General features: G+C 35.6%; 2 protein-coding genes across 2 annotated transcripts in view; one reads left to right on the forward strand and one right to left on the reverse strand.

Moving 5' to 3' along the window:
• The window catches only part of LOC306671101 (serine/threonine-protein kinase PAK 2-like), a 368,847-nt gene that overhangs the window by 314,473 nt on the left and 37,660 nt on the right, over positions 1-16,714 (reverse strand). The window lies entirely within an intron of this gene.
• LOC306671097 (ubiquitin carboxyl-terminal hydrolase 14-like) lies at positions 5,434-7,378 on the forward strand. The gene is given in 2 exon segments (XM_079156327.1): positions 5,434-6,292; positions 6,296-7,378. Coding segments are annotated over 2 exon segments (1,311 nt in total). The 5' UTR covers positions 5,434-5,494; the 3' UTR covers positions 6,809-7,378.

The following is a 16,714-nucleotide window of genomic DNA, read 5'->3' on the forward strand; positions in this document are numbered from 1 at the left end:
CCATTTGACCCAGCTATCCCACTCCTTGGCCTATACCCAAAGGACTTAAAATCAGCCTATTACAGAGATACAGCCACATCAATGTTCATAGCTGCTCAACATACAGTATGAGGAGAGAATCTTAAAGACCAGGAGAGAAAAAAATTGCATTATATATAGTGGGAAACCAACTGAAATCTCAGGTCATTTCTCAACCAAGACATTCAAAGTTAGGAGGTTCTAGAATAATATATTTCAAGATATGAAAAAAAAAATGAGGATGACCAATGATTTTGTGTACAGAAAAACTAAGCTTCAGGTTTGAAAATGAAATTAAAAATCTTCCATGATTAAACAAAAGTTAAAAGAATTCACAACTAGAAACTCTGCTCTATAGACCATTTGCCACAAAAAATTGCATGGTGGTGAAATGGAAAACACAAGTTTAAAGGATCAAAGGAAAGATGTACACCAAAGAATTATCATGGAAGGAGAAACTAATTCAACTTAAAAACCAGAGATAAAAAAAATGACCAGAATTACAACTTACATTTTAATATTAACCTTGAATGTTAATTACCTACAGTCCTCAATCAAAAGACATCGACCAACAGATTGGATGAAAAAAGAACACAATAATTTGCTGTCTGCAAGACATTCACTTCATAGGCAAACACGTCCACAGACTGAAGGTAAGAGCATGGAAAGAGTTGTATCTCTCACATGGATTGTGTAAATGAGCAGGGGATTCTATACTCATGTCAGATAGAGTGAACTTTAAGCCAAAGTTAATCAGAATGAACAAAAATATTCCATATTGCACAAGGCATTCTCTATGTTCCTCAAAAAAAAAAAAAAACTTCTCAGATTTAAGAGTCAAATAGATGACAAACAATAATACTGGATGCATTGAACATCCCTCTTTCACTTTTGGAACGATCTTCCAAACAAAAGCTAAATGAAGAAGGTATTGAACTAAATAATACAATCAATAATTGAGAGTTAACAGACATATACAATATTTCATCCATCAAGGAGCAAACATACTTTCTTCCTGGAAGCACATGGATTCTTCTCTACAATAGACCATATCTTATGCCACAAAGCAACTCTTAGTAAAAACAAAAGGAATGGAGACATTACCCTGAATTCTATCACATCATAATGAAGATAATTTAGATATCAATGATAAAATAAAATGTAGAAGCGACTCTAAATCCTGGTGGCAACAAAATACACTATCTCTAGGTGTTGTTTGGTTTAGGTACCCAGAGTAAATGTTCTACAAATTGCTTTGAGGATGGTATCAAGATAGGTAGATATAAGACACAGGTAGGATGCTCCCCAGGGTAGGGAATGAAGTGGAATTATGATGAGTTCAGAATTGCAAAAGATGGAGTATGAATATCCACATGAAAAAATTTACTTTCTCTATAGGATCAGGAAGTGAATTGTGTTGATTTCCACTAAAAGAAACAACAAAACAAGGAGTGGGGGCATGATGGCACATGCCTGTAATCCCAGCAACTTGGGAGGTGAGGAGGAAGATCACAGGTTCAAAGCCAGCCTCAGCAGTTGGGGCTGTAAACAATTTAATCAGCCTCGTTCTCCAAAAAAAATAGCAAAAGGTCTAGGGGTGTATCTCAGTGTTTAAGTGCTGCTGGGTTTAATCCCTAGTACCAAAATAAATAAATAAAATCACCTCCTGGAATCCCTTATGGTCCACCTGCTATGGGATTGTACTTTTTTGGGTTCTTCACACTTACCTGGCTTCTATGTATCTCTTCAATATCACTTCCTAACTCCTCCACCAACTCTATCAAATCTACTTTGACAAGGTCAGATGTACTTCCCTACTGAAAAAGCAAATGCACAATTTCTGTTCTCAACTCAATGCCCTAAGAGGATTTGATGGAGATGATCTACTACTTAAGTCCACAAATTGACTAACTTAGCAGCATACAGCATAAGAACTGGAGACTGAGTGCATATTCAAATGTGTAATTTACATTAGTGTAATAAAGATAGCACTTAAATGAATAATGCAACCATGCATTTATGGGCATTTTAGATTGAAGGTTAAAAATATTACATGAATAGTTCAAAATGACAGTTATCAAATTTATGGCATTTTTCATCTTATTATTATTATACTCCAAACTAAATCCTTTCCTTGTACTTTGATCCTTTTGTCTTGTCAAACGTACTAAGATTTCAAAACAAACTGGTCAAGGGTAGTGGCAGAGAAGAGAGTGAAACTAGCTTCAAAGACCAAGTAAACCATTATTTCTATCATGCCACAGCTTTGTGCTCCCAGAATTTATCACCCTGAACTTCATATAAAAATTAAACACAATTCCATTTTTATTAGCACCCTCAAAATGAAACACTTAGGTATAAGCCTAACATAGTCTTTGTAAAATCTACAATAGGAAAACAGAATCTGATCAACAAAATCAAACAAGAACTAAATAAATGGAGAGAAGTTCCATCTTCATGGAGAGGAAGACCCAAACTTTCCAAGATCTTAGTTGTTTCGAGTTTAACCTATAGACTCAATGCAATCCCAAATAAGTTATTAGTAAGTTATATTGTGGATATTGACAAACAGATGCTACAATCTGTATGAAAACACAAAAAAAACCACAATAAACTATGCAATATTGAGAAGAACATAGTTGGAGGACCTGACTTCAAGACTTACTATCCAGTCACATCATGAAGAGAATAGAGCACTGCAGAATCAAGAGCCAAATGAATCCGTGAAGCAGAGAGACACTTCAAAAATATACCTAAATAAATGTAGTTACAAAGTCATTGACATTGGAGCAATGCAACACAATGAAGAACAGATAGTTTTTTCAATATATGGTGCTGGAATTACTGGATATTCACATGCTAAAAAAAATGAATCTAGACATAGATTTTTCAACCCTCCCAAGAATCAACTCAAAATGGAAGCCAGGCACATATGCAAAATTGTAAAACTCTCAGAAGACAACCGAAGAGAAAAATGAGATGGCCTTGGGTTTGACAAAGACTTTCTACGTAATTCAACAAAAGCACACTTGTAAAAGAATTATTAAGCTAGATTTCATTGGTGAACATTTCTGCTCCAGAAAAGCTAATGTAGAGATAAAACCAAGCCATAGATGGCATGAGATTGTTCTCAAAAGATACAGATTTTACCCAAAATATGCAGCAAACTTGTAAAGTCACAATAGGAATGCTGTCTGCTTTTCTGTTTCTCCTTTCTATTAGATTTTCAAATGTGCTCTATTTCTTTTAACCTATGTTTAAGTTTAAACACTAAAAATTATAACATGCATTTGTTACTTCCATACTACTCCTCCACAGATTTAAGAAAACTTCATCTCCAATAATGATGTTATCATTTTGTATGCATAGTTTAATAGTATTTTCATTTTATCCTTTTTCTCTCCAAATTAAATGCTGCTATTCTTTTGTAAGTATTCTTCAAATATTTACCTGTTCTTCGGATATAGCTTCCTCCTATATGTGGATTTCTCTTTGAAGTTTCAAATTTCTTCTATCCACAGTACATTTTCAGTAGACTCTTAATGATTTTTTGGGGGGTACAAAGCAACTTTCATTGAAGGAGAGGACAAAGACTCTCAAGAGAGGAAGTGGATCCAGAGCTTGAATCCCTTAATGTCATATTTTTGGTGACAACATTCTTTAATGTGTTTTTCTGAAATGGCTTGATTTTTCTCCTCATTCTTTTGCTTTGTTTGTTTTTCTTTGAGGTGCTGGGTGTTAAACTAGGCACACATTCTGACAAAAACACTACTACAGTTCAACTTATTCTTCATTATACTTATATATCAAGAATAAAAAAAATATAGGAATCTCATATTTCTTGCATTACTGCTATATAACTTAAAAATATCAGTCTACTGCCTTCTGCTTTCCATTATTGATATTTTGGGGGAATTACTCCTATTGCTTTTCTTTGAAATATTCTGCTTTTTATCTCTACCTGCTTTTAACCTTTTTTTCTTAGTCCTCATAGTCTATAGTATCAACTTGATTTTGTTGAAATATGAATTATTGTATCAGTTCAACTTGAAGATAGTGTACTTAAATTTGATAATCCAGTAGCCTAATTAATACTGCAAAATCTTTTCTTGTTCTACTGGATGATCTTCACATGCTTGAATTTTGTACTTTTTAATACCATCTGTCTACCATGTTTAATACACTTTTAATTTATTTTCAGTACCATATTTAGTACTCTAAATAATTTTGACATTCTGAACCATATTTTAGGAAGTGTATTAGTATGTTCTTCAATTCATTTATAATCCATCAGCAATTATATGAAAACATGTTCAACATCTTCTGCAATTCCTTCTTTTCCTGTCTGATTGGATCTTCATTCCACATTGGAGGGTTTAAATTGCAACAGAATAAGTTCTCATTAATTTCCCATGTACTTTCCACTTTCTATTTGTAATTATTTCTATTCTGTTTTGATAATATGTAATTACATTTCATATTTTGAACACTGAATTCTATAACCATTTAGAAATAATCATTATATGTATTATCTGGTCACTTTAAATAATATGAGAGTCTTTAATTTTTAATTTATTTTAATTCATTGTACACAAATGGGGTACAATTGTGGTTTTCCTGGTTGTACACGAAGTAGAGTCACATCATTTGTGTAATCATACATGTACATAGGGTAATGATATTTGTCTCATTCTGTTATTTTTCCTTCCCCCATCCCCTCCTACCCTTCTGTTTCCTCTATACAATCCATCCTTTCTCCCTTCTTGTCTCCCTCCCACTCCCCATTATGTATCATCATCCGCTTCTCAGAGAGATCATTCCACCTTTGGTTTTTTGGGATTGGCTTATCTCGCTTAGCATGATATTCTCCAACACTGTCCATTTACCTGCAAATGTCATAAATTTATTCTTCTTTATATCTGAATAATATTCCATTGGTGTGTATATACCATAGCTTCTTTGTTCATTCATCAATTGAAGGTTGGTTCCACAATCTAGCTATTGTGAATGGAGCTGATATGAACATTGATGTGGTTGCATCACTGCAGTATGCTGTTTTTAAGTCCTTTGGATATAGGCCAAGGAGTGGGATACCTGGGTCAAATAGTGCTTCCATTCCAAGTTTTCTAAGGAATCTCCACATTGCTTTCCAGAGTGGCTACACTAATTTGCAATCCCACCAGCAATGTATTCATGTACCCTTTCCCCCACATCCTGGCCAATACCTATTGTTAGTTGGATTCTTGATAATCGCCATTCTAATTGGGGTGAGATGGAATCTTAGGTTAGTCTTGATTTGCATTTCAATATGAGAATCTTTGAGATCTAAAACTACTGCCGAAGTTGGAGAGATATCATTGCAAGGACAGAGCCAGGAGTTGAGGAATATGGACAGCCTCTAGCATCTGGAAAAATTACTGTAAAATGGGGAAAGGAGAAATTTGAAGGTGTAGAATTGAATACTGATGAACCTCCAATGGTATTCAAGGCTCAGCTTTTTGCATTGACTGGAGTCCAGCCGGCCAGACAGAAAGTTATGGTGAAAGGAGGAACCTTGAAGGATGATGATTGGGGAAACATCAAAATAAAAAATGGAATGACTCTACTAATGATGGGATCAGCAGATGCTCTTCCAGAAGAACCTTCAGCTAAAACTGTCTTCGTGGAAGACATGACAGAAGAACAGTTAGCCTCTGCTATGGAATTACCATGTGGGTTGACAAATCTTGGTAACACTTGTTACATGAACGCTACAGTTCAATGTATTCGATCTGTGCCTGAACTCAAAGATGCCCTTAAAAGGTATGCAGGTGCCTTGAGAGCTTCAGGGGAAATGGCTTCAGCGCAGTATATTACTGCAGCCCTTAGAGATTTGTTTGATTCCATGGATAAAACTTCTTCTAGTATTCCACCCATTATTCTACTGCAATTTTTGCACATGGCCTTCCCACAGTTTGCGGAGAAGGGTGAACAAGGACAATATCTTCAACAGGATGCTAATGAATGTTGGATACAAATGATGCGAGTATTACAACAAAAATTGGAAGCCATAGAAGATGATTCTGTTAAAGAGACAGATTCTTCATCTGCATCAGCAGTGACACCTTCTAAAAAGAAAAGTTTAATCGATCAATTCTTCGGTGTTGAATTTGAAACGACCATGAAATGTACAGAATCCAAAGAAGAAGAAGTCACCAAAGGAAAGGAAAATCAACTCCAGCTTAGCTGTTTTATTAATCAGGAAGTCAAGTATCTTTTTACAGGACTTAAATTGTGACTTCAGGAAGAAATCACCAAACAGTCTCTGACATTGCAAAGAAATGCTTTGTATATCAAATCTGATGTTAAATTTCCTCTTATGTTGGATGTATATGAACTGTGTACACCAGAACTTCAGGAGAAAATGATCTCTTTTCGATCAAAATTCAAGGATCTAGAAGATAAAAAAGTGAATCAACAGCCAAATACAGGTGATAAGAAGAGTAGTCCTCATAAAGAAGTTAAGTATGAACCCTTTTCATTTGCTGATGATATTGGCTCCAATAATTGTGGATACTATGACTTACAAGCAGTGCTAACGCACCAGGGAAGGTCTAGTTCTTCAGGTCATTATGTGTCATGGGTGAAAAGGAAACAAGATGAATGGATTAAGTTCGATGATGATAAAGTCAGCATCGTAACACCAGAAGATATCTTGCGGCTTTCTGGTGGTGGAGACTGGCATATTGCTTATGTTTTACTTTACGGGCCTCGCAGAGTTGAAATAATGGAAGAGGAAAGTGAACAGTAATCTCCAATTTAGCTATTTATGCCTAGGTGTGAAATAAATGTTTTTTGTTCATCATTTCTATAATCCAGAGCTTTAGAGGAAGACATTTAGGTGGTTTTATCTGTTTCCTCCTCATGTGGAACAAGAGAGGGCGGAAAGAGACCACTTGTGCATCAACCTAAAATTACAGAAAAGAAAATTACCTTTGGATTGTGCTGCCCTGTATAAAGGTGGCTGGAAGACATTCTTTAAAAGTTATTTCTTGCATTGATTAAAAAATAATTAGTTGAAATGCCTTTCACCCATTACCTTCTGCGATTTTTCTTGCCTTCTCAGCCCAAGATTGAGCAGTTTATCGCACACCTGTTACTATTCTTTGTTGTTCTTGCATGGTTCATATTGCCATTCAGTAGCTGCCCATCCTTTGCCTTATCTAACAAACATTTTCCCAGGAAGGTGGAAAAGGAAGTGTTGCTCTCATTGTGTAACAGTGCTGCTGTCCACGTCCCATGGAAACATGGGTGCAATCAAGTATTTGTCCAGCCTGACTGTTGCTGGCTTTTCATAACTTTAAAATAAATTGTGATCAATAATAAAAAATAAATAAATAAATAAAACTATTGTGAAATTCACTGGAAAAATAAGGAATCCAGAATAGACAAAGCAATACTTAGCAAGAAAAGTGAAGCAGGAGGCATCACAATACCACAGTTTAAATTACACTACAGAGGTATAGTAACAAAAACAGCCAAGTGTTGGCACCAAAACAAACATGAAAAACAATGGTGCAAAATACAAGACACAGAGACCTATTATCTCCTATTGGACAAATGTGCTAAAAATATTCACTGGAGAAAAGAGCCTATTCAACAAATCAAGCTGGGAAAATTGGAAATCCTCATGTCTCAAATGAAAATAAACCCCATTCTGTTACCATGCACAAATCTCAATGCAATGTGGATGAAAGATATAAGCACTAGAACAGAGTCCCTTCTTCTAATAACAGAAGAAGTAGTCCCAAATCTTCACAATATTGGTTTAGGATTGGATGGCTTAAGACTTCTAAAGCACAAGAAGTAAAATCAAAAATCAATAAATGAGTTGGATTCAAACGAAAAAGCTTCCTCTCAGCAAAGGAACCAATCAATAATGTGAAAAGAGAGCCTACGGAAAGTAAGGAAATCTTTGCCATCTGCACCATAGACAGAGCATTAATCTCCAGGATATATAAAGAACTCAAAAATCTTAACACCAAAGAAACAAATAGACCAATCAATAAATGGGCTTAGAAACTGAACAGATATTTCACAGAAGAAGAAATATAATGCATCAACAAATATATGAAAAAATGTCCAACTTCTCTAGCAATTGGAGAATTGCAAATCAAAACTACTCTAAGAATTCATCTCATTCCAGTCAGACTGGCAGTTTTTAAGAATTTAAACAATATTAAATGTTGGTGTGGATGTGGAAAAAGGACATTCATACATGGCTGGTGGGACTGCAAAATTTTGCAACCACTATGAAAAGCAGTAGGAAGATTCCTAAAAACTTGGAATGGAAACACCATTTGACGCAGTTATCCCGCTCCTTGGTCTGTACCCAAAGGACTTAAAATCAGCAAAGTATAGTGATAGCAGCTCCACTCACAATAGCTACACTATGGAATTAACCTTGGTCTTCTCCACATGAATGCATAAAAAAATATGATATATATACACAATGTAATATTACTCAGCCTAAAGGAGAATGAAATGATGGCTTTTGCAGTTAATGGATGGAGCTGGAGAATATGCTAAGCGAAATAAGCCAATCCAGTTTAAGACTCAAGACTGTTGAAAGTCTCTATACTTCCATCAGAAGGTACAAGATGGGAAGCTCACAAAATACTCAAGTTCAGTATTACCACTCTCACCATCAACAGTCCCCCACCCCTGTCCCCAATCTCCCCCCCACCTTGACATCTGACTCACTTTACTCTTTGCTTTCATTTATGTTAATGGTCATAGGCAGCCCAGGACTCCCCGTCGCCCCCAGTATTTCCACCCTAATGCCCAAGTGGCTCTGAACATGCTCCTTACTTTCACCAGCTGTGCTTTCAGGGGAACATTTCTTCTCTCACAAACTCAGGTCTAGAGATGAAGGAAGTGTCCCTTTGGATTTTCATTGTTCTTTGAAGTTCCATCACTCTAAAATTGAAAAAAGAAAAATAAAAGATTAGTAAGAGTAGTAAAGGCAAAGTAGTAAAAAGTCAGAAAGATAATGTGCAAAAGACTAGAAACCTTGTTGTTGAAATAACCATTCCTGATTTCCACAAAAGATTTTATACATATATAAAGATCAGTTGCAAGGAATAAAAAAACAAAGTCCTCTGTCTTGAGATCAGGGTCCACTGGCAGTCCTGGGAGCTCTGCCTGAGCTCTGCACTGGGTCCACCACATCACCGTCCACAGCAAGTCTCCTCAGGAGTTCTCTCTCCCTGGCTCCTCCCTTACCTGGTGAGGATGTTCACTCTCACCTGTCTATTAAACGATATTAAGGCTTCGAGAAAAATGTAAAAAACTAAAATAAAATATATAATCTGGGGACGAGAAAAGATCAAAGAATTAGATATAATAGTTATGCACAATATGAAACAGAAAGAACAGAGAAAGTGATGATTTCTCTGGAAAACAGGGCAAAATATAGAAAGAAAAAACCCAGTGATTTAAGTATTCTTTTAAGATGCCTTTAGATTTTTAATTTTCCAAAATGTGTGATGAGTATTCTCTAGGTAAACATCTTAATGTAATTTTAATATTCTCATACAAAAGTATGTTAAACTTGAGGACATTTTGAAATCATCACTGAAAGTCAAATGCCACCTGCTGTTTTTAGCAACGCACATGCACAGATGCACACACCAGGTCATGGGTCAATCACTCACTGATTCTGTATGATCTGTTTGTGGCCCAGTGACAGGAGGTGCAGCCTCTTCACCCCCGTCATCCTCCTCTCTCACTACTGCTGATGTTTCTGGTCCCTTGGTGTTCAGCCGTGTTCATCACATGAGAAAAGAAGATTAAAAGGACACAAAGTGATGGATCATCTCTTTTTTTATATGTACTTTAAGAAATTATTTTTTCAATAGCTAATTTTTAAATGATTAAAACTCACTGGTTCCAATATCATCATTTAAAGACTAAAGTTGATTTTATGGAACATGGAAAAGTAAGTATATGAAGTAATAGTATATGATAACTATTCTTGAGTAATAATTGCAAATATATCACATAGTTATTTACCTGTAATGGCAGAATTCATTTTAGAAAGAAAAATACAAACAGATTTGTATTGGGTAACCTGAATTAGAAGATTTAAAAGAAATAAATTGACCTACTGCTGAGGATCCACAAAGGAAGCCATCCTTTTCTGAATATGAAAGAGAAAGAATGCTAACAATTCAAGGAAGAAAACTTTCATATGACAAAAAGAAAAATAATATAAAACAGCAAGTGAAATTTCTTAAACTGATTACAATTTAAGTAGAATTACTTCTTTCATAAAATGACAGTAACGGTAAAATAAAAAGTAATTAATATAAAACACAGTGAATAACTCTCCAATGTTAATGAGCCTCAAAATACATTTAAAAAATCCTGAATTGGTCAATAAAATGGGTGAGTTTTATTGTATGAAAATTATACTTCAATATAGTTGTTAAGATGTAATGAAAAATATACCTATCCATCTGTAGAAAATTAAAACAATTACTGTTGAAGGTACTTTCTCCAGGGAATTGCCTACCAAGGAACAGGGGACTAATAAGCAACCAAACAAGGCAACTAGGAAAAGCATGATGTTTGACATGTGATTTGTTTCTAAAATGCAACTTCCTTTCTACTTGACCCAAAAGTTCTAGGTAAAAGTTTTTCCTTTTCCTAAGGGTATACTAGATTAAAGTATACAAGGTGAAGATCCATATTACTTGCAAAGAAGTGGGCTTCTTCCTTGAACAAAGCCTTTATTTCTCTGATGATGGAAACATATAAAATACACTTGATTCAAACCACATAAGATTTTAACTAAATTATATTATTTCATAAAACTTGATATATGACTTTAGATACAGAAAAACATTTAATAAAAATAACAGCCATCCTGGTGATATAATTGGTAAAATCAACACGGAGATAAACAGGAGACCTGAACTTGCATCTTTCAAGTACAATGGAAGGAAGAGAAAGCAGAAGAACCAGTGTAAGGAAGGAGAGTGTAACTCTCACAAGACCTTCCTGAGATGGCTCAACCAACTGTAACACATGGACTTCATTCTCATGATGATTGAAACAAACATTTAAAAAATCCATTATATTCCAGTTCTTACCCAAAGATATTCTAATTACGAGTGATAAATCATTTCAGTTATAATGCTTATTCTTATGAATTTACATGTTTGACAGATTGCACTATTTGATTAGAAATTTTTTAAATTGCAAACCTGTATATGTATATAGAAGGCAATTTCTTTTTTTTTTTATTTTATTGTAAACAAATGGAATACATGTTGCCTCTCTGTTTGTACATGGCGCAAAGGCATACCATTTGTGTAATCATAAATCCACATACAGTAATGTTGTTTGATTCATTCTGTTATTTTTTTCCCCTTCCCTCCACCCCTCCCACCCCTCTTGACCCTCTATACAGTACTTTCTTCCTCCATACTTGCCCCCTCCCTAACCCTAACTCGAACCCTAACACTAACCCTTCCCTCCCCCCCATTATGTGTCATCCTCCACTTATTAGCGATATCATTCGTCCCTTGTCTTTTTGAGATTGGCTTATCTCACTTAGCATGATATTCTCCAATTTCATCCATTTGCCTGCAAATGCCATAATTTTGTCATTCTTTATGGCTGAGTAATATTCCATTGTGTATATATACCACAGTTTCTTTATCCACTCGTCAATTGAAGGTCATCTAGGTTGGTTCCATAGTCTGGCTATTGTGAATTGAGCAGCTATGAACATTGATGTGGCTGTATCTCTGTAGTATGCTGATTTTAGATCCTTTGGGTATAGGCCAAGGAGTGGGATAGCTGGGTCAAATGGAGGGTCCATTCCAAGTTTTCTAAGGAATCTCCACACTGCTTTCCAGAGTGGCTGCACTAATTTGCAGCCCCACCAGCAATGTATGAGTGTACCTTTCTCCCCACATCCTCGCCAACACCTGTTGCTTGTATTTTTGATAATCGCCATTCTAATTGGGGTGAGATGGAATCTTAGGGTGGTTTTCATTTGCATTTCTCTTATTACTAGAGATGTTGAACATTTTTTCATATGTTTATTGATTGCTTGTACATCTTCTTCTGTGAAGTGTCTGTTCATTTCCTTAGCCCATTTGTCGATTGGATTATTTGTATTCTTGGTGTAGAGTTTTTTGAGTTCTTTATAGATTCTGGAGATTAGTGCTCTATCTGAAGTATGATTGGCAAAGATATTCTCCCACTCTGTAGGCTCTCTCTTCACATTACTGATAGTTTCCTTTGCTGAGAGAAAGCTTTTTAGTTTGAATCTATCCCAGTTATTGATTCTTGCTTTTATTTCTTGTGCTATGGGAGTCCTGTTGAGGAAGTCTGGTCCTAGGCCGACATGCTGAAGACCGGGACCTACTTTTTCTTCTATAATCTGCAGAGTCTCTGGTCTGATTCCAAGGTCCTTAATCCATTTTGAGTTGAGTTTTGTGCAGGGTGAGAGATATGGGTTTAGTTTCATTCTGTTGCATATGGATTTCCAATTCTCCCAGCACCATTTGTTGAAGAGGCTATCTTTTCTCCATTGCATATTTTTGGCGCCTTTGTCTAGTATTAGAAAGTTGTATTTATTTGGGTTTGTGTCCGTGTCCTCTATTCTGTACCATTGATCTACCTGTCTATTTTGGTACCAGTACCATGCCGTCTTTGTTACTATTGCTTTGTAATAAAGTTGAAGTTCGGGTATTGCGATACCCCCTGCTTCATTTTTCCTGCGAAGGATTGCTTTAGCTATTCTGGGTTTCTTATTCTTCCAGATGAATTCCATGATTGCTTGCTCTATTTCTGTAAGGTACGTCATTGGGATTTTAATTGGGATTGCATTGAATCTGTATAGCACTTTTGGTAGTATGGCCATTTTGACAATATTAATTCGGCCTATCCAAGAACATGGGAGATCTTTCCATCTTCTAAGGTTTTCTTCGATTTCTTTCTTTAGTGTTCTGTAGTTCTCATTGTAGAGGTCTTTTACCTCTTTTGTGAGATTGATTCCCAAGTATTTTATTTTTTCGATGCTATCGTGAATGGGGTAGTTTTCATAATTTCTCTTTCTGAGGATTCCTCACTTATGTATAAAAATGCATTGGATTTATGAGCATTGATCTTGTAACCTGCCACTTTACTGAATTCACTTATGAGTTCTAACAGTTTTCTGGTGGAATTTCATGGTTCCTCTAAGTATATAATCATATCATCTGCAAATAGGGATAGTTTGAGTTCTTCTTTTCCTATTCGTATTCCTTTAATTTCCTTGGTCTGTCTAATTGCTCTGGCTAGAGTCTCAAGAACGATATTGAATAGGAGTGGTGAAAGAGGGCATCCCTGTCTTGTTCCAGTTTTAAGGGGGAATGCTTTCAGTTTTTCACCATTTAGAATTATATTAGCCATGGGCTTAGCATAGATGGCCTTTACAATGTTAAGGAATGTTCCCACTATCCCTATTTTTTCTAGTGTTTTGAGCATGAAGGGGTGTTGTATTTTATCAAATGCTTTTTCTGCATCTATTGAAATAATCATGTGGTTCTTGACTTTAAGTCTATTGATATGGTGAATTACATTTATTGATTTCCGGATGTTGAACCAACCTTGCATCCCTGGGATAAAACCCACTTGATCGTGGTGCACTATCTTTTTAATATATTTTTGTATGCGATTTGCTAAAATTTTATTGAGAATTTTTGCGTCAATGTTCATTAATGATATCGGTCTGAAATTTTCTTTCCTCGATTTATCTCTGTCTGGCTTGGGTATCAGGGTAATATTGGTTTCATAGAATGAGTTTGGGAGGGTACCCTCCTCTTCTATTTCATGGAATACTTTGAGAAGTATTGGAATGAGCTCTTCTTTAAAGATTTTGTAGAACTCAGCTGAGAACCCGTCTGGTCCTGGACTTTTCTTTGTTGGTAGGCTTTTGATGACCTCTTCTACTTCATTACTTGAAATTGATCTATTTAAATTTTGTATGTCCTCCTCGTTCAATTTAGGCAATTCATATGTCTCTAGAAACCTGTTGATGTCTTCGAAATTTTCTATTTGGTTAGAATATAGATTTTCAAAATAGCTTCTAATTATGTTTTGTATTTCAATCGTGTCTGTTGTGATATTTCCTTGTTCATTCCGAATTTTGGTGATTTGGGTTTTCTCTAGTCTTCTCTTTGTTAGAGTGGCTAAGGGTTTATCAATTTTGTTTATTTTTTCAAAGAACCAACTATTTATTTTGTCAATTTTTTGTATAGTTTCTTTTGTTTCAATTTCGTTGATTTCAGCTGAGTTTAACTATTTCCTGTCTTCTACTACTTTTGGTGTGGTCTGTTCTTCTTTTTCTAGGGCTTTGAGCTGTAGTGTTAGGTCGTTTATTTGTTGAGTTTTACTTCTTTTATTGAATGCGCTCCATGAAATAAATTTTCCTCTAAGTACTGCTTTCATAGTGTCCCAAAGATTTTGATATGATGTTTCTTTGTTCTCATTTACCTCTAAGAATTTTTTAATTTCCTTCCTAATATCTTCTGTTATCCATTCATCATGTAATAGCATATTGTTTAATCTCCAGGTGTTGGAGTAGCCTCTGTTTTTTACTCTTTCATTTATTTCTAACTTCAGTCCATTATGATCTGATAGAATACAAGGTAGTGTCTCTATCTTCTTGTATTTGCTTACATTAGCTTTGTGGCATAATATATGGTCTATTTTAGAGAAGGATCCATGTGCTGCTGAGAAGAAAGTGTATTCGCTCTTGGTTGGATGGTATATTCTATAAATGTCCGTTAAGTCTAAATTATTGATTGTGCTTTGAGATCTATGGTTTCTTTGTTCAATTTCTGCTTGGAAGATCTGTCCAGTGGTGAGAGAGGCCTGTTAAAATCACCTAGTATTATTGTGTTATGGTCTATTTGGTTTCTGAAATTGAGAAGGATTTGTTTGACATACATGGATGAGCCACTGTTTGGGGCATAGATGTTTATCATTGTTATGTCTTGCTGATTTATGGTTCCCTTAAGCAGTATGTAATGTCCTTCTTTATCCCTTCTGACTACTTTTGACTTGAAGTCCACATTATCTGAAATGAGGATGGATACCCCAGCTTTTTTGCTGAGTCCATGTGCATGGTATGTTTTCCCCCATCCTTTCACCTTTAGTCTATGGGTATCTCTTTCTACGAGGTGAGTCTCTTGCAGGCAACATATTGTTGGATCTTTCTTTTTGATCCAATCTGCCAGTCTATGTCTTTTGATTGATGAGTTCAGGCCATTAATATTCAGGGTTATTATTGAGATATGATTAGTATTCCCAGTCATTTGGTTCATTTTATTTATTTATTTATTTATTTTCACACGACTTGGTTCTTCCTTTATTTGACAGTTCCTTTAGGATAGTTCCTCCCATTGCTGATTTGTTTCTTTGTTTTTCATCTCTTCCTCATGGAATATTTTGCTGAGAATGTTCTGTAATGCTGGCTTTCTTTTTGTAAATTCTTTTAGCTTTTGTTTATCATGGAAGGACTTTATTTCATCATCAAATTTGAAGGTAAGTTTTGCTGGGTATAAGATTCTTGGTTGGCATCCATTTTCTTTCAGGGCTTGAAAAATGTTGTTCCAGGCCCTTCTAGCTTTTAGGGTCTGGATTGAAAAATCTGCTGATATCCGTATTGGTTTCCCCCTGAATGTAATTTGATTCCTCTCTCTTGCGGCCTTTAAAATTCTGTCTTTATTTTGTATGTTGGGCATTTTCATTATAATGTGCCTTGGTGTGGGTCTGTTGTAATTTTGTATATTTGGAGTCCTATAAGCCTCTTGTACTTGATCTTCCATTTCATTCTTCAGATTTGGGAAATTTTCTGATAGTATTTCATTGAATAGATTCTTCATTCCTTTGGTCTGTTTCTCTAAGCCTTCCTCAATTCCAATAATTCTCAAATTTGGCCTCTTCATGATATCCCATAGTTCTTGGAGATTCTGTTCATGATTTCTTACCATCTTCTCTGTTTGTTCAACTTTGTTTTCAAGGTTAAATATTTTATCTTCAATGTCTGATGTTCTGTCTTCCAGGTGTTCTATTCTATTGGTTATGCTTTCTATGGAGTTCTTAATTTGGTTTATTGTTTCCTTCATTTCAAGGATTTCTGTTTGGTTTTTCTTCAATATCTCTAACTCTTTATTGAAGTGATCTTTTGCTTCCTGTATTTGCTCTTTTAACTGTCGATTGGTGCGATCATTCAGTGCCTGCATTTGCTCTTGCATCTAGTCATTTGCTTCCCTGATCATTTTAATTATGTACATTCTGAACTCCCTTTCTGTCATTTCTTCTGCCATGCTGTCGTTGGGTTTCATTGATGTAGCATCTAGATTTGTTTGCAGCATTTTCTTTCCTTGTTTTCTCATATTGTTCAGGTATCAGTTGACCGCTGTGATATTGCAGATTTCCTCTATTGTCTTATAATATCCCTGAGATTTCTATTATATCCCCTCTTAGTCTTCAGTAGCCTGAAATCTTGGAGGAAGTTGATAATGCAGTGCTCCACAAGGGAGCTGACTCCCTAGGGGTGGTGGCCTTCTGGTGGGGTATATTCCCTGCTAGTGGGCAGAGGTACCTTCACTTGCTGATGAATGGTCATCCAGAAGGGAAGTAGGTTGTGGGC

The sequence above is a fragment of the Sciurus vulgaris genome (genome assembly GCF_902686455.1).
Source record: "Sciurus vulgaris genome assembly, chromosome: 10".
Taxonomy (NCBI): Eukaryota; Metazoa; Chordata; class Mammalia; order Rodentia; family Sciuridae; genus Sciurus; species Sciurus vulgaris.